Source organism: Hirundo rustica, chromosome 2 (genome assembly GCF_015227805.2).
Source record: "Hirundo rustica isolate bHirRus1 chromosome 2, bHirRus1.pri.v3, whole genome shotgun sequence".
Classification (NCBI taxonomy): Eukaryota; Metazoa; Chordata; class Aves; order Passeriformes; family Hirundinidae; genus Hirundo; species Hirundo rustica.
In genome coordinates, this window is record NC_053451.1 from 88,872,356 (window position 1) to 88,890,686 (window position 18,331).

The 18,331-nt window shown below is 41.6% G+C and overlaps 1 protein-coding gene across 1 annotated transcript; it reads left to right on the forward strand.

Annotated features, from left to right (window-relative positions):
* The first annotated feature begins 1,816 nt into the window (after positions 1–1,816).
* Positions 1,817–16,007, forward strand: IL1R2 (interleukin 1 receptor type 2). The gene is made up of 9 exons (XM_040055540.2): positions 1,817–1,860; positions 3,433–3,557; positions 3,663–3,921; positions 6,081–6,255; positions 7,607–7,781; positions 8,851–8,916; positions 9,633–9,768; positions 12,045–12,190; positions 13,483–16,007. The coding sequence occupies exons 1-9, from the start codon at positions 1,835–1,837 to the stop codon at positions 13,608–13,610; spliced, it is 1,236 nt and encodes a 411-aa protein (XP_039911474.2). The 5' UTR covers positions 1,817–1,834; the 3' UTR covers positions 13,611–16,007.
* The last annotated feature ends 2,324 nt before the right edge of the window (positions 16,008–18,331 follow it).

The following is an 18,331-nucleotide window of genomic DNA, read 5'->3' on the forward strand; positions in this document are numbered from 1 at the left end:
AGAGTCGGAGAGTTCCTTTTCTTTCCTTTTCTGTGCTCCTCAAGACCCCATCTTGGAACTGTGCATAAGAGTATTTTAAATTATTAAAACCAGATTTGCTCATATCAATGAGTCCAAGAACATGTGTTGGTGCAATAGTTGTGGTTTACTTTGCATCTGCTTGCCAGTCAGCTTTCAACATTCAATATTTCTTAATGTATTGTCACCTTATTCTTATGTAAACCAGAGAAGTTTTCTTCAGTTTTTAATTGCATGAAGTTCGCTTAGCCAAACTGGATAACAGAATAAGTAACAAAGTTCAAGGGATTGCAGTTCTTGGATGCCAAACATTACCAGTCACAGAGCCACTATAACAGGATAATTTCCTACAGGAGAGACAGCAAAACCTGGCAGCTGCTATATGAAGCTGGCACATTAACTGCCCCCTGCAGAAATCCCCATTCCATGATGCCTGAATTTCCATTTCCCCTTCTATTAACTAGGGATAATGAACAGACACACCTTGCTTGTGGAGGCTTTTTGAAAGTCTCTGTTGCAAGGAACTTCCAGAACACTAGATATTTCTTGATACTTTGATTATTTTATTGGCATGTCAAAGACCAGCAAAATCCACCCAACTGTGGCAAGGCACTGCATGCGGCCCTGGTGTGGGAAATATCTATCTAGTGAGATGAGCAACGAGTGAGACATATGGGGAATAGTCTGGTCTTCAAGTTAGGAATTTCACAGCTACGCTCCAGCATCTCAAGCTGTATAAATGAATCATCAGCAGAGCGAAACCACAGAATGACACCAGCTTCCCTAAGAGAGTGTCTCTATATATATAGCTGCTAGACTTGCACATTTCTGTTTATAAATACTCAGTGATAGCTAACCACAAAATGATATGGCCTTCTCAGCAGACATTTACAAAAAAAAAAAAAAAAAAAAAAAAAAAAAAAAAAAAAAAAAAAAAAAAATCTTGTTCTATCTTCTTCCTGAGTTATTCTGAACCAGACTTTTGCACCTCCAGATAAACAATTGAGACTTGAGGTCCTCATACTGCTGCATGTCATCAAGATATTTTCTGGACAAAAAGCCAGGGCAGAACTCCTCAGAAGAAAGCTGTTGAAAAGCGTGGATCCTTGTTAGATGTATCTGAGAATATTAATCTATCTGGGGATAGCAGTCCCTTACTTGACTACCCTCTTCTAAAAGGCCAAAATTGCCACAATTCATAATGCTTTTCTTACTTCTTCTCATGAGCCTGGAAACTCTAATTTGCTTCTAGCTCTTACCTCTTTATACCCCATTGCAAGAGACCCTTAATGCAGGCTGCCACACTAAAATGGATGTTATGAGAGGAATGGGGAATCAGTACATTTGTGATTCACCAGCAATCTGGGAAATCACAGAAGATTTATGTTGCCCATGAAGAGCTTGCTAAACCACAAAATGTGAAGATCACAATTATTTAGTTGCTGACTATGCTGCAGTGCACCTTTTGTTACCCATGAAAATATTTTACTTGAGGTAGCGTGTGAAATAGTCATGTGAGGACGTGAGTGTATGCAGGCTACCATTCATCAGAAAAGGGGAAAATTAGTCATATATTTAGCAGTCATTTCCCCTTTTTTAGGGAAATCCAAACACATATTTTCTCTCTGTCTGTGCCCCTGTTTCTCTTATCCCCACTCTACGGAAGGAAAGAAAGCTGGGTCTGAAACGTTATTTGGTTTTGACACAAATCTGATTGGGCAATGAGAGACAAATTTCCGCTGTGTGTTGAGCTCAACCCTATATAAGGTTCTCACTAGGAATTTTCGGTCTGATAACTCCTTTCTGTGACACGCTTATGGCTGAAAGACTACAGAAACACGGGTAAGTGAATCTAGTTGAAATTTGGGAACGAAAACCTTCCCATAACCCTCAAATGGTGTAGGGTTTATGGAGATTGTTAGTTTTGAAACCAAAGGACCAGAAAGCTGTGAACAGAATAACCAAGTATTTTTGTCAGGCAAAGGATGTGAAGAGAGAGAAACTCACCTGTTACAGGGTATCAATGTGAACCATGGAGTTGTTAACGCCTCTAGCACCTGGTTCAGGTGTAGCTGAGAGAGGCTAGAGCTCCATACCTATTCCTCCGAAACCCACATAGATCTAAGAGTAGGGGAGATGACCCACGATTATGAAACAGTATTATTGAGCAAGAGGTTGGTTTTGTGGTGTTGTAGAAATGACAGTAAGCTAGAAATAGTTTATTATAGTCAAACTGTCAGATATGTATAGCTACTAGAACAGGAAGAAACTTGGATTAAAACCATGATGGAAGTATGAGCATGATGGGATACAAAAAAATGTCCAAAGGTGTATACTTATAAATATGGCTTTGTTATATTGGTAGAAATATTTATTTTTGCTTTTGGTTTTGATTTGAAATAGTTGTACAGTCATTTAATATTCATCATAGTTTTAAGGTAGTGTTAAATGCATGGAATTTCTATTTCTGTATATAAAATGGAAATAGTGTAATGTATCATGTGGATATGTGTACTGTATTTCTCACAGATTCCTTACATAGAGCATAAACTAGTGCCTCTGTCCAGCATGTTTTATATATTTTTGCCAATGACACACCGAGGTAAAGCATAATCAATCGAGTAGCAGGAGCTGAGGCCTCATGGCAGAACAGAAGCATTCAGTGATGTACACAGACACTGCCATGCCCATGCTAGGCCCATACAGATGACTCTTGATGAATGACCGGCAGAGGAGAATTTTATTTTCCCTTAGCAGTCACCCTATCCAACTTTCAGGACAGGCTGTTCAGGGTTTTCCTTATCTTTTTTTTTAGAACATACGGTAACAGTGTCCATGCTGAAAACTTACCTGTGCACCACCAGCAGGATGGGTATACATGCCATGGGAGTCAATGTTTTTTGTCCCAACAGAAACATTTTTTGGAGCCAAGAAAGCTTGACTCTCCTTGTAGCAGGAAGTTTTCCTGCAGCCTGATTCACACTAGCTGGCCTGCTTTGCTCCTGTGCTCACCCAAGCTACTACACAGAGCTCACTTGAAGCAGTTGACTTGTGCCTCAGTCACATCTTACTGCAAAATAAGCAGAGCTAAATATTTCCACCCATAGCTGTTGCTCTGAAAAGCTATGGGGACAGCAGCATCTTGTGGTGTGCTGTTTTCATCTTCTGGAGTGAAAGGGAAGGGCCAGAAGTGGGATGTGTGTGCCAACCCAGGTGTTCTTGTTCACAGAACACACAGAACACCTCTAACAGTTTACAGTTCAGCCTCCATAAACTAGGGATGGAGACACCTTTCTGCTCACTGAGGACGGATCAAAGCTCCTCAGGTCTGGAGTGAGAAAATAGCAGTTAATTCTTTAAATAACATTGAATATTTTGATTATGTGATATGTTTTGTAATAAACTTCTTTGTAGATTTCAAAACACTTTCATTCAACCCTCTCCTGATTCCCTGTGGAAAAAAATGCATGGGTTTTTTGTCCTGGTGATGTGCACAATAGGTGCCTCTTCTTTCAGACTCCAGCAGCTAAAAAACACAGGTAAGCGTATGTTTGTCTTTTTTTTTTTTTTCCTTCTGTTTCCCTCACCATTCTTTTTAATATTTCTGTCTGACAGTAATGTAAAAATATCTCTGATTTATATAGAAAACTGTCCAGATCACACTGTGTTTTTCAAACACTACTTTGAACTGCATGGAGAACCTGTGGTTCTGAAATGTCCTTCCCCCAGATACAAACATTTGGATTTCTCTGCCTTGACCCCTAATATCACATGGCATAAAAATGGTTCAAACGCCATGATATCAGGAGGAGATGAAGATTCAAGAATCTGGGCGAAAGGAAATGCACTCTGGTTTTTACCAGTGATGCTAGAAGACTCAGGAGTATATATCTGCACAAAAAGGTAGGTATTGAAAAGAAAATCTAGTTCACTAACAAAATTATTATGTCTAAATGTATTACCTCAATTTTAAACTTCAGTTATATTCAGAGCATTTCTGTATAAGATAATTTCCTTGCTGACCTTATTAGAGAGAAAAAATATGGGAAGTCAGGACCCTTAGATTGAGCTCTGTGTCTTCTATAGTTACCAGCACTGAAATCTGGATAAATTGTGATACAGGGTTGCCACTTTGGCTACAATCTCATAGGAGAATAGTGTATAGAGAGTTTTTTTCTAGTTACCTCTGAGCCAGTCAGTGCTATGGCAAGTGGAGCATGCTGCAGGCTGCGGGTTTGCTGGGAACAAATACCCTTGTTGCACCTCAGGTTGCCTTATGAAGCATTATAAGGTGTTGTGGCTCTGCAGTGGCTTTCCTCTTCCCTCTTCCATATCTCTGGTCTTCACTTTTCTTCTGAGTCCCATTTTAAATCAGAACTTGATTGACTTGGAAGACTTTGGAAGTTGGAAGACTTTTCATGAAACACAGTGTGTATTTACTAGACTGGTACCAGACCTGTGGTGTTGCAGTGAGTGGAGACTTCAGTCATGGCTCTTTTCAGCCCAACTGGTCATTTTTTTTCTGAGCGTTTTCAATCTGATAGTTCACTGTACTATGTCAAAAGAGGTGCCAGGGTCTGGATTTGTTGGGGATAGAGGAAGGCAAAAAATCCCATCACCCTTAGAGCCTGAACTTATGAAGATGTTCCAGGTCCCTGTCCCCTGCCATCTCCTGCAGCCAGCCTCTCAGTATAACTCTGGCACTTGGCTCTGGGTTTTTTACTGGAGAACATATCTCTGCATCCTGGGAACTGCTTGTGGAGAGCATGGTCTCCTTGCTTGCGAGGCACACCTTGTGAGGGATGGGTGTCAGCAGTAGAAGAGATGGACAAATTGAGAAATCATGCTCAGCATGTCAGGTTGACCTCTGCCCACATCTTAGCAGCAATTTCAGTTGTAAAGCAGAAGAGAAGATGCTGACAGTGAAACCCAAGCAGAAAAAGGTTGGAATACTGTTCTAGAGCAGAGTAGCTACCTGACACATTCAAGAGTGTTTTTTAATCCGCTTTCTGGACTGTTCTGTCTCACTTTGTCAATACATAACACTTTGGCAGTGTTACTGAGAAATCTAGTAAAATGCTGTGAAATTTTTGTTTGAAAAGACATGCAAGAGCCAAGTAGGTAACTTCATTGCTAACATTATTAAAGGATTAATAAAGTGCAAACAAACTACATTTCCTTTGCAAATTATCCCACAGGGAAGCCAGCAGATCTTTTAATCAACTCTGTAAAATGAAGGTAGCAGCAAACTATCACAGATCTCTGCTTCTGTGTTCTGTGGAGCAAATATTTTGGATTATGGCATCTGGCCTGTGTGTGACAGATGGCCACAATGCCTGGGTAGTGTCAGCCTGTCTGCTTGCAGCCCACAGCTGCTCTCCTGGAGGTGACAGCCTGGCCCCCTGCCTTTGATGGCCCCTTCAAAGATCACGAACTGCCCGGACTAGAGGCATCTCTGAAGTGGGCTTCCAGAGGTCGTAAAGGATGGAATTTAAAGCATCTATCCCTCCCAGTGCAGTCTTGGGACTGAAAGTGGTTGTTATTTGAGGTCAAAAAGAAAAGCTAAATTTTGTGAACCTTTCAAAGCCAGAATGCCTTCTTTGCTATGCAGAATTATATGTACTCGCAGAAATGTCTATGGTTGTGCAATAATAACTGCAGATGTATTGTAATACATGCTTTAAGCTTTTATTTTAATCATTAGGGTTTTCACAGTCAAAACCTCTTCCAAGAAAATGGGGGAGGGTCCGTGACACACTTACTACTGTTCAGGTTAACATGTTCCCCCTCCTCACAAAGTTAAACACTGCTGCAGTCTAAAGGTGCACAGGAAACTTGTACTAAAAAGAAAAGAAAAGACTGAAGGTCTGAGGCAGACGTGTCAGCAACATGTTCAGACTGTGCCAAAAGAGCAGTACCAGTGATTTTCCAGCATCCCTCCTGGTGTGATCTCAGTCTTGGCCTCTGTTAAGGAGGGAAATGGAGCCAGGAGGAAACTAAGGGTGTCATTTGAGTTCCCCTCATCACTCTTGAGGGCTCACCTCTCCCTGTTCTGTCAGCAGGAACTCCTCCTACTGTGCCGAGGTCTCCATCCACCTCACAGTTGTGGAGAAAACAGCTGCCCGGGAGATTGCCTATCCTCAGGTTCTCTTCACTTTCACCTCTGGAAAGATTGTTTGTCCTGACCTGTGGGATTTTACACCAAACAGGACAAGCCTGGAGCTCAAGTGGTACAAGGTTGAACATTTACTTACTTCCTCTTTGTGCATAGCCTCATCCCAATTTGGCACATAAATCTCCATGTTTCTCCTCAACATCATGTTGTTTAAGTCACTGGCATAGTGACTTAAAATGGAAATATACTGGTAATTTTGGGATAGTTGTATACATGTTAAGAAAAGTTCTCTGGGGCACACTCAGCACAGGGTGAATTGTCCCACATGTTTTATGTTCTCACAGGCAGTGCAGCTGTTTATAAGTCTAGACTACTTACCCAACTCCAGGGTTTACCACCTGATATCAAGTCCTTCTCTTTGATACTGTGCTTCTAGTGGATCCCATAAAGTAGGAACTCCCAGAGATACTGCCTCCATGTTCAGGTGGGGTAGCTTTCATTAATCAACTGGAATACACCATTTGGAAATACTGGATTAATTACATAATGCTTGGAATGTTCTCTTGCCTAACTGGCCAGTTTGCTGCTTTTCAAGTAGGCAAGCCTGATTTTGCCTCTAAGATAAAGTAAAATGTCCTTGACTGTTCAATTTCACACTGAAGAGCAGGGGATTCTTCTTCCATTTCCATAATACCTTGGTTTTGCTTTTATTTACACTCCCACTATGATCACACGCTCTGCCTTGTGCAGCTGTAGCCTTACCACAGGATGCAATATACAGGCTGGCTTGCAGTACCTAGCTTGTGATCTGTACCATACCAGCAAAACGTTGCTGCTCAGGACTCCCTTCAGAGGCAGGAACATAACCCACTTTATCTAAGCAAAAGGCTGCCTCCCTCAATACAGTTCTTGTTAAACTTAAGAAAGTGCTTGCCTTCAAGAGGAAGGAACATAATTTCTCCTAGCAAGTCTCCAGACTGTGCATGAACAGAGCCTTAGGGATAGAGAGCAGGAATTTCTAATGGTTTACAGGTAAGCAACTGTTATGTGAAATCCTGCATGATTACGAGTGTCTTCCAAGAACACCTTAGAATATTACTCCTTTGAGGTCACGTACAGAAAGTGATAATCTTATGAAAACCTCTATGGGTACTAAAATCTTGTGTGATTGCTCTTAAGAAGACTCAAGGAAGAGCCTACTACGTGTTTTCCATCTTAAAATGTGCACTTTATGGAAGAGCTATGCACACACATTAAAATAGCAATTCTTCACACTTCGCATGCCACAAGGCATTTTACAGACAGATACACATTAAAAGAATTTGTGGTTTGGTGGGAAAGCAGAACTACTGAGATTTCCCAGTGATAAGTGAACTTCTAATAACAGAGAGACAGAGATAATTTGTCTGAGAGTTACACAGGGTGTGACCATAGCTATCTGAGTCATAACACCAGTTTGTGTCTTTTCTCCAGGATGCTCTGCCTTTGGAAGATGACAATGAAAGATTCATCATGCTGAAAGGTTCAGCATCTCTGATCATGACATCTGTGCTACCAACAGACGCGGGGTATTACACCTGCAAGATGTCATTTCCGTTTGAAGGTGTGGTGTATGAAATCACCAGGACAATTCAACTGGAGACTGTTGGTAAATATAGTATCAGATGATCAGAGGGATGGGGCATGTCTCGTACAAGGAAAGGCTGAGAGAATTTGGTTTATTCAGCCTGGAAAAGAGAAGGCTTTGGTGAGACTGAATTGCGGCCTACCAGTACCTGAAGGGGGCTTACAAGAAAAATGGAGAGGCGCATCTTACAAGAACATGAAGTGACAGGACAAGGGAAAATGGCTTCAAATGAAAGAGGGCAGGTTGAGATTAGGAGGACGCTTTTTACTGTGAGAGTAGTGGGGCACTGGCACAGGTTGCCCAGAGAAGTTGTGGATGCGCACCCCCCTGCTCCCTGGAAGTGTTAAAGGTTAAGTTGGATGGGGATTTGATCAACCTGGTCTAGTGCAAAGTGTCCCGGTCCATGGCAGGAGGGTTGGAACTAGTCATCCTAGGAACCTTTTAGGAAAGGTTTTAGGAACATTTTAGGAAAGGTTTTAGGAACTTTTAAGGCTCCTTCCAACCTAAACCATTCTGTAGTTCTATGATTCAATGATGACATATTAAAATATTACAGCACATAAGAAAACCTCTTCTTTGCTCATGAAACTCTCGAGTGGAGCTCATGCTCAGCCTTTCAGCCGTGCCAAGGGAGCGCTCGTCCTGGCCCTGATGGGGCTCCCACAGGGCCGCTGGCAGTCCCCGTGTTTGTTAAACGGAATAATTGATGTCTGGGGGGCAGGAGGGGGTGTGTCACCGCACAGGGCTTCGGGGCAGCTCGCAGATGAGGCCCGCGGCGCGGCCCGGGGCGGGGACAGGCCGCCGCGTCACCGAGCGGGGACAGCGGCCGGGCGCGGGGCGCCGCTGCGGAGCGGCCGGCAGGGGGCGCCGGAGGCCCGGGCTGGGAGCGGGCTCCTGCCCGTGCGCACAGCGGCGGGGACGCGGCCGGGCTGCGGCCTGGAGCGCTGATCTGGGCTCGGCTGCGGCCTAAGCCATCCGGTCCTTCCCTGGGGGGCGACAGATGTTGGGTGAAGGGACATGTTTCTGTTCTGGGGCCACGCACGCGTTTTCTCTTGTCTTAGCGCTGACTCTGTTCTCTTTTTCTGCCAAGAACAAGAGAAGAGAATTACCCCGATAATTGTGTATCCAGCCCAAAAGACAACATCAGCTGCTCTTGGTAAGGCCCGACATCATATTTGGAAACGTTTAGTCAGAGAAAAAAATAGAACTGGTCCTCTTATGGTGTAATTTGTTGGCATAAATCGTAAGTTTTTGATCCCAGTTAAATTAGTTGAAGGTCGGTGTTGGAGTATTCTTTGCTTTTTAATGTCTACAACCAGATGCTGTCTTCTGGATATATAGATCTACTTCCATATATTGTAGATACACATCAGTCTGGAGTCTCCTTATCCCGGAGTTACAGTAATTATAGTGAGTAAAAAGTTTCAGAAATTTTGCAAAATCGCTTTATCCCTGAAGGTCCCACCTTCAGCTGAATGCCCTCACCCACAGCATCTCCGAGTGAAGCTGTGCTGCTGGTAAATGCTCCAGAGGGGTAAATCACACAGTGCCCTTTGGGCTGCACTGTGCCAGACAGGGCAAGGCCACGGGGATGCGGCCTTGCCTCTAGGGAATACATTTAGTGCAAGAGCTGCTAAGTGTTGCAATAGGGAAATTATTTGGTTAGCAGCAGGAAGGACTGCCGTACTGAAGGGTGTTGCTGCCAAGGAGTAGGGGATCAAAAGCAATCTGGAGATTGACTTCAGTTTTGAAAGTAGTGGTTCTTGACGTGTGTGGGATCTCCCACTGGAGTTGTTGGTTTTCACCAAAAGAAAGAGTAATTCTTCATGTGTATCCAAATTGTTTTTCAATCTTTCTTTTTTTTTTTGTCAGGCTCCAAGATGATTCTCCCATGCAAAGTGTTTGTCGGGCTGAGCAGCCATTTCCAAACTGATGTGGAATGGCTGGCAAATGACACCAGCCTTGACGTGGTTTATAAACAAAGCAGAGTTACAGAGGGGGAACGACAGTAAGTCTGGCTGAAAGTGCTTCCTTGTGCTTGTTGTTCTAACCTGCAGTGTTACAGGGGCCCTTGGTGCAGCTGAATGCCAGGTAATAAGATGGGAAATAGATCTGAAGTGAAGGTGAGAGCTGAGGAAAAAAAGGGCAGGCAAGCGAAAAAACCCCCAAGCCCGACCCATGTCAGTGAAATAAATTCTTTATCTCTGTTTTTTGTGATACAGTGTTTTCCAAATGAGCCAACTTTGAGACAAATTTTAAGTACATTTTCATGAGTAACTGAGCTGTTGTAAGGGTTGGCTGCAGTGGAAAGCAAGGAGACTTGATCCTTCCCAGTGCTTCTCTTATCTCTCTCCTTACCCCATGCCAGCAAAGTGGCAGCATTCTCTCCCTGACATTCATGAAGTGCTCTGAATACACTAAGACAACAGAAAATTATCTAGTGGTTTGATGGTTTTTGTTTTGCTTTCTAAATAACATTGTTTTTCCCCCTAAGCTTGTTCTTTTCCACATTAGTGAGTTAAACTGACTCACACAGACACACGCTGAGTGGTAGAACAGATGCGAGGGTAGCACTGAAGGGAATGCTGGTGGGAGGGAGAAACAGGATGTTCCACATCCTCTTGCCCTGATTCATTGTGTCTCCAAGTCTTGAGGAGCCTTCTTTCAGCTGCCTCATAGCTGCACGCCTCAAGGTTTTTCCAACTGCCTCATACCTCAAGGCTTTTCCCACTAGGAGAGGGAAAGATACCTGCTTTCTGTACCTGTGATGTTACCCAAGTCCCTCACTACATCCAGCCACACCGCTAGCGTTTTTGGAAATGTGATCTAAACTTTCTGACTGAAATCTCTTCATTGAGGACCAAGTCAGCTTGTTTTGTTTCTTGTTTCATGAAGCTCAGAGTGTCCAAAGAGATCATTACCCTTGCCTGGTGCCTCTGCCTGTACTGGTGGACAGAGCCCAGAAGGTATCTTGGCTCTGGGATGCCATTGCCTCAGCTGTTACTTGCTAAACTGGTCACACACCAGCTAGCACCTTCCCAAGGGGTTTCTGGCTATTGATTAGGGTTTAGCATGGGCTAGGGGCCACTTCCAACAGAGTCTGGCATCTGTATTTTGAGGGACAAGGATGTTTAATCATTATGGATGTGAGACGGTTTTGGCAATTTGTGGACACCAGTGCCAGATAAAGCCTCTCCATGCTGCAGCCAGAGATAACATAGGAACTCAGTTTTATGCCCAAGCCTTTATTTCCCCACAGAATGACTGGGAAAATTAATTTATAATCTTGGTTATATAGATAAGTGAAAATGCATTGAACCTACGGCCAGGAACCATAAATATGTACTGCAGCTATGGTCTCTGCCGGGTTTAGAATACAGCAGCACTTTTTTACTTGGACTTTAAAAATTATTTTTGTTATGCCTATCACTATCATTATTGCTGTTATATATTATGATGCAATGGCACAAAGACAGTGACAGTGAGAGCTGAGGTTCCTGCAGGACCCACAGTGTGTGAGACACTCCAGTTCTGCTGGAAGCCCTCCTTTTGGCAGCGTTACAAAACAGCTCAAATACTACTGAGAAAGAAAATTCCCTGCAGAAATCTCTGGCAAAGAGCTCTTGGGAGGAGCACCCAGGGAATTCCATTGCTGCCTTGCCATGCAGGCTAGTGATGGACAACTGCTCTGGTAATGACTAAAAGATATTTGACTCCAGCTAAAAAACCACTTTCAAATAGTGCGACTCCTAAAGCAGTCATGTTGAAATTAGCTGGAAACTTCTTGGACAGTTTCTTGTATTGAGCCATTGGCTTTGAGCATGGGATAGGCAGGAGTGGTGGTTCAGCTTTCTCAGAGAACATGTGCAGGATTATGTTCTCCATATGTCCTCTTCCAGCTGATCATATGAATTAACCTCAGGTTGTCAGAGAGAAGGAATTAGATCCTTGCACAATGCTGTGAAGTGGGCTCAAAGACACACAGAATTCCACTTGCCTTTTTCCCCCTCCCTTTTCTTTATTTTTGCAAGACAAATCCATGTCTTTTTTTTTTTTTTCCCTCTAGACTCCAAAAAGTGCAGGATAGGTACTGCCCACTGAGACTCAAGCAGTTAGCACAACTGGGCTGAAGACAGCAGTCATCCCTGAGCGCTGAGGAGCTGATTCAGAAATAAACCAATATCCAATGCATTTTCTTGAAATGTCCTATTAGAATGAACATATCAAATAGGGAGAAATCATCTCATTAAAATATTTAACATTAAATCTTTCTTATTCTTCCAGAGAAATTGTGGAAAATGGTGAAAACTTCATTGAAGTACCATTGATTTTTGATTCTGTTGAAGAAGTGGACTTTTACACAGACTTCACCTGTCTGGCCCAGAACAGATATGGATACCAAGTACTGCCAACAAGGGTCAGGCAGGAAGGTAGTTATTTTTTACTATGTATTTTTTATAATGTTAATTATTATTCTAATGCTAAATTATCATCTGATCTGTTTATACTGTAAGAGCTAGTGTTGGGATGCATTACTGCCTGGGGAAAATCTGGCTTCTTCTTTCACCTGTAGTCTTTGATACAGCTTGTTCACAAAATGCAGCTTCTGTAGGTAATTTACTGATATTTTATGCAGGGATAAGGATCTGTCTGTGCTGGTGTATCTGTTTATTGGATAAGACTCCAATTTAGATACACTTTGTGAGATAAGTGTTCCGGTGAGACTACTGGCAAACTTTCTTTGCAGCAGGGCCAAATCTCCTCCAGCTCCTCAACAAGGAGGGGGAAAAAAAAGACAATAACAGAATAAATTATTAGAGTGTTTCTTTTCCTTGTGCAAAGACTGCTGCCAAAATAACAAGGAGTGTAAATTATGATGGGTGTTGTTATTTTGGCTCCTATTGATGGGAAGAGAAGACCTAAACTCAGCACAATTAATATTGCAGTGTGATAAACCATTGGCCAAGAACCAGCTGTATAAACAATGTGAAGATGATTGTTTCTTTGCATGACTTTAGTGAATCACCAAAGCTTGCTCACACTGTTTTAGAAAGGTACATGAACACTTTCAGACTTCATTATCAGTTATGACTCACTCCAGCACCCTGTGATGAGGGATTTGTACTCATTTTGCTGGATCATGTGCTGCTCTTGTCTTCCATGAGCTACGCAGGAATAACTACAAAGGAGGCAATATACAATGGAATAATCCAGAATGGTCTGGACAGACACTGGTGTTGGAAATGAGCCAGATTTGGACTCAGAATTTCTGAGTCTTGGGTTGATTGTTACTAATTTATAAGCTGTTCTGTAGGAAAAAAATTATTCACACAACTTGAGGGTGGACTAATTGTTAAGTATTCCTGCTCAGGTTGGATTTCCTGCTTGGAATAGTCTTTGATTTTAACAAACCAAGATAGAAAGCACACACCTGCTCTGATCAGGGGTTCAGAAAGTTTGGTATGCAAAAGATTGAACTTTAAATTCTCACTCTCTGTCATTTTCCAATCCTTCCTCCTGTCTTCATGAACACATTTCCCAGAGTGCTCAATCAAGAGATCTCTTCCTTTCAAAGGTGATAAGCCCTGCTGGAAGGTTAACTTGCAGACATCCTTTTTATTGTCATTTCTCCTCTTCCCACTTGAGCTTAGAGAACTATATTCCTGGGAGTTTGTTGGGTTTTTTTCAGTTTTTCTAATATTTAATTTGTTTACTTTTCCAGCTGTTGGTCTGTCCTGGTACATTGCAATGATTCCTGTTGTGCTGGCCTGTGTGATCGTGGGAGGGATATGCATGCACAAGTGCTGGAAACGGAGAGCTGATAAAGGCTATACAATACCAAAGGCTTAAAATCCACTTGGTTCTCCACCTGCCGACAGAACAAAAAGTCATCCTGGCTATCTTTCGCTTCAGGCACAGAGAGCATTTCAGACATGATATACTGCATTCCCAACAGACTGATAATAACAGCTCTTTCCCACTTTTCCCAGTCTTCTATGATTTGATGAAGTTAAGAATATAGGTTTGCACTTTTATGCTGCTTAGATGCAGGAAATCTGATTGCATTATCTGGTAACTGGGTGCAATCTGTAGAATTTTGGAACACAAAATCGTGCTCTGGATATGGAAAGGGTAGGGAAAGGGAGGTGCTCTCTCTCCCTTTGTAATTCCATTAGATGTACTGGGTTTTTTTAGAAAATACGAAAAGAAACCCCCTAAAATCTAAAAAAGGAAGCTAAGGAAGCTTGTTACAGAAGGACTATTTGACACTAAAGTGAAAAAGCAATTTTTCTATGCAGACAGACTAAATTTATTTTACTTCAGTCTAAAAAGAGCCATTTGTTTTCCTTTTTCCAGAGCCAAATGCAGTTGTCATGGCAACTGTATATCTACGAACTTCTCCCAGAAAAACTAATTTTGTTCACCATTTGGAATATGCTTTGCTTAAATAGGCTGTCTTAGAATATCCATCCCCCTAGAGATGATTCCATCTGTATAACAGATAACTGTACACAGAAGAATTCAGTTCTGTTTTATCTACAAATATGTTGTAGCTAGAGATTCATAGGCAGCTGTAACATGTTGTCATCTTTGCCAAAGAAAGAATTGGAGGGATGCTTAAGTGTTTTGAGAGTAATTTGGCTAATAAAAAGTTTTATTCCGGGAAGTGATTGGACAGATTGCCAGTAATAATGAACAGTGTCATGCTTTTGTGCCTCCAGCCCTTTTGTGACCAGTCTCGTATAGCTTCAGATTGTGTCCTTTAAATTGCAGTATGCAAATTGGTTGCACAGGTTGTTTAACACAAAACACTGCCTGTTAGGTTAACCTAGCTGGATTCTAGTCCTGACATAGACCATAAGGGACCAATAAATAATTAGTGACCGCGTTGTACTTTTAGGGTGAGAATAAGTAAAATTATTTGGTTACTTCCTCTCTTCATCTTCAAAGAGATACCACTTATGATAGCTGAGAAATCGTTACATGATATAAAATGTGTGTTATCTTCATCTGTATAGGAGGGAAGAGAAACTGCATTGAGACCTAAATTAGACCTCCTGACACCTCTCACAGGCATTAAAGATAAAGCTTTTTGTTCACATAAATAATTCCAGAGGATTTTCAAACTCTATAGGGAAAAAAAAAAAAAAAAAAAATCAGGAAAATATTTGGCTCCTAGAAAACGAAATTGTAACACACTAGACAAGTGAATGGCTCACATCCATCTGGGAGAGGCCATGACCTTATTCCTCTCTACCACCACTTCTAGTTGGCTCTGAACGTGGCCCAATAAATATCTGGAAGATTTTAAAGAGTAGGATGTGGCTTAAGTTAAGAAATCTTCACTGTATTAGCAAGAACATTCATATGTAATGAGATTTAAACCAAAGCCTCCCATTAAATACTCTAAATGTTTGTTGTGAAAATACAGGCACAAAGATTAGAGTTCTGACGCAGTTTAGGTCGAGGGCATCCAGAGAACACCACAGGACTCACTGTTTCCAAGTTTAGAATATTAAAGATGATAAAGACTATAAGTATGTTATGGGCAGACGGGTAAAAAAGTGGATGCAAGTATGGAGAACAGTCAGTCCACTTGGATATCTGTTCTTTGAAGGGAGAAAGCTACAGATGAACAGACCAATATTGGAGGGAACACTGGAAATATTTTAGGAGCATCAGGAATGCTCATTATTTTCAAGCAAATGCTAGTCTGTACCTAGAGAACAAATTAGTTTTGTCAATAGGTGTAATGTTTAAAAATATGTTTTGCTCTTCCTTTTCCATTTGTATCCTCCAAGAGTACTGTGATCACATACCTGGCTGTAGGTGCAGGGTTGGATTTCACTAAGTACTGGAAAAGAAGCAGAACTTTTGGTATACAGACCAATGGTGCCATAAGAAAGTTAAATACCTCAGATCCTTCTCCAAAACCATAGAAGGAGAAAAAACTATGAATGTAAGATAAAAAATAGGTATTTAGAGAATTGCTGTTATGTACTCAGTGGCATCTTGAATACAAAAGGAAGTAAAGAAAGAAAGGCTTATCTTTTATGAAGTGATATTTGATTCTCTGACTACTAGTATAATAATATTCTGAAGGCTTTCCTCATAAGTAGATGTCTTCATGTAAACTACACAGTGTAAATATTTTATAGATAGATTTGAACAAGGGACCTACATAATGTAAATGCTTTACACTGATTTGTATCATTATACACAAGGGCAACATGGTTTATCTAGGTTTTGAAAATGTTATGTGAAAAAATGGAAAACAAATAAAACCCAAACCAAAATACTGGTGTGTGGGTTGAGTGGGAAGAAAGATGTGAGATATGAGATGGCTCTTTGAGGATGGCAGCTCCTTCCCAGACCTGAAAAGAAGTGCACTATTAGGGAACATCACATCAAGGATTCAGGGCTCTGCACCACAATGTTTCTCTTCAGAAAAATTATGGATGTAATGAGGACAAGGTCACCCCATTTCTGGGACTGTGTGGGTTTACAGCATTTTCCAGACATCTAGTCTGTCTGTAACAACTTCAGAGACACACCTACAGAGGGGGAAAAGACTGGTATAACAGTCGTGGCATGAATTTTCATCCAGGACAGAGGCTCCTCAGGCAGAAGTTGTTTTCAGGAAACACTAACTGAGTTAACAACTATTTTCTAGTTTTCAGTGTATGCGAACTTGATGCCATTTATCCATCTAAACAGGGGACATAACTACTGTTTGACCAGAGTAGCACCCAAACTGAACCTAAATATAATGTGAAGAGCACCAAAGAATTTGATCTGCTGGTTCCCAAACAATATCCTTAAATAAATGTTGGAGCGAGTGAAAACAAGGGCTGACCTGCACATAGAGTTGATCTTGGCTGATCAAGATGAGAAAGTTCCTTTTTTTTTTTTTTTTAATTCAAGTATCTGGGGAGGGAAGGCGTGCATGCAGGAGGATGAGGCCCTCCTTGTTGAAGTATCGTTGCCAGGAATCATATGTGTTTATGATTATTCTGCCTCAAGTCTGTAAAGCAACAGGTCCACCAGGGCAAAACAAAGTAAAAAATAGTTCTTATGTTTCGGAGTTGAGAGCTCCCTGTCCACTCATAACCTTAGTGCTGCTAAAGATAGCCTAGGGTGGGGTGCTTCTCATCCAGCCTTCACATAGCCAAAGGAATAAGGTAATCCAAGATAGCCACTGCCGTTTCCTCTCCACTCAGTGGAGAAAAACTTCTCTCCGGTGCCTAAAAAAAGGGGGGATGAATTGCATCTCAGAAGTGTCTGTCTTTTTCCATCAGTTTAAAATAAAGCAAGATGAATCCATTTTGCATGGATTCATAGATACAGGAATGACTGGTTATAGATCACTGGATTTCAGGTTATCAAAAAGAAACAGTCTAAAGCCCAGAGACACCTTGTCATGTAGTTGAGGCTGCTGGACTTTCTTGGGAAGTTACTTTAATGCTGGCAGCTCTGTGCAGAGCAAGCATGGGCTCACACTAAATGAAAATACTGTAAGAGGCTGGGAGACAGGCCTAAAGGTATATATTGTGGAATCTAGTGTAAGAGGGAGGCTGAAAATATCTAGCTGGTGCCTTGGAAAAACTTTTGTGGCTCACAGATTGTGTGGTTGTGAAGTGCCAAAGCTATTAGAGAAAGAAAAGAAAGAGCTGTTCTGTTGCAGGGAAGTACACAGAGCCCTGCTGGGACCAGGAGGAAGGTGAGCTGCAGGTAAGCTGGGACCTGTCACCCTTTCCACAGCTCTCAGCCAGCTCAGCTCCCATGGCTGACAGTATCTGCCTGATCCTTCCTGGCTCTGCTGGGCTACAGCAAAAAATTGGGAAAAAACAGTTATATAGGAAAGGAAATATCATAAAACTAGCTTGCTTCCAGTGGACAAGCTCATGTCATTGATATGAAAACCACTTATACACACATATATGTGTGTATTCTGTTTTAGTGTGCTCATTGCACTGGAATAGTCTCTATCAGTCTATACATTACCTAGTATGTAAAGTACCAATGTAAAGAGCTTAATAAAACAGCTGAAATATAACTCCAGTCAGTTTTCAAGAAGAGCATATTATCTTCCTGAAATTCTTCAGCCAGGCACTAATAATAATAATAAAAATTAGGAACTTTCTGAAAACTCTTGTAGAACCAAGCTCACTTGTTAGAGCTTGGGAAATCAATCCATTTCTGAATCTTTTACTGCAAAGTGTAGTTTAGCTCTTATAGTTGTGTGTCCCTTCTACCCAGTTTAAGTTTTTGCCCCAGTCTAAATTGTCCTAGAACCTGACAATGACTTCAGGTGTAAACAGCAATCTCCTTTGTAAAATGTTGAAAAGGTCAGTATCTCTGTCCTGATAAAAGGTGAAGGTCCTCTCTTCCTCACTGCTTTTACTAGTTTGTCGTCTTTTGTGTTGTGCCCCAGGAACTTCACTTATATGTACGTGAATTTCATAGAAATGCACATCTTGATTCCTTTGTGGATAATGCGGCATTGTCAGTGTTTCTGAGGTTCATGAGGCTTAAATGCTACTGTTAATTTAAAGCTGTAGAAGTCCTGT

What these genes read in the sequence shown, in the direction of transcription:
- IL1R2 (XM_040055540.2), top strand. Translation starts at nt 1,835, where the DNA reads ATGGCTGAAAGACTACAGAAACACGG. An exon ending in GACAACATCAGCTGCTCTTG is followed by an intron (nt 8,917 to 9,632) that starts GTAAGGCCCGAC and finishes TTTTTTTGTCAG; the next exon opens with GCTCCAAGATGATTCTCCCA. An exon ending in GTTACAGAGGGGGAACGACA is followed by an intron (nt 9,769 to 12,044) that starts GTAAGTCTGGCT and finishes TTATTCTTCCAG; the next exon opens with AGAAATTGTGGAAAATGGTG.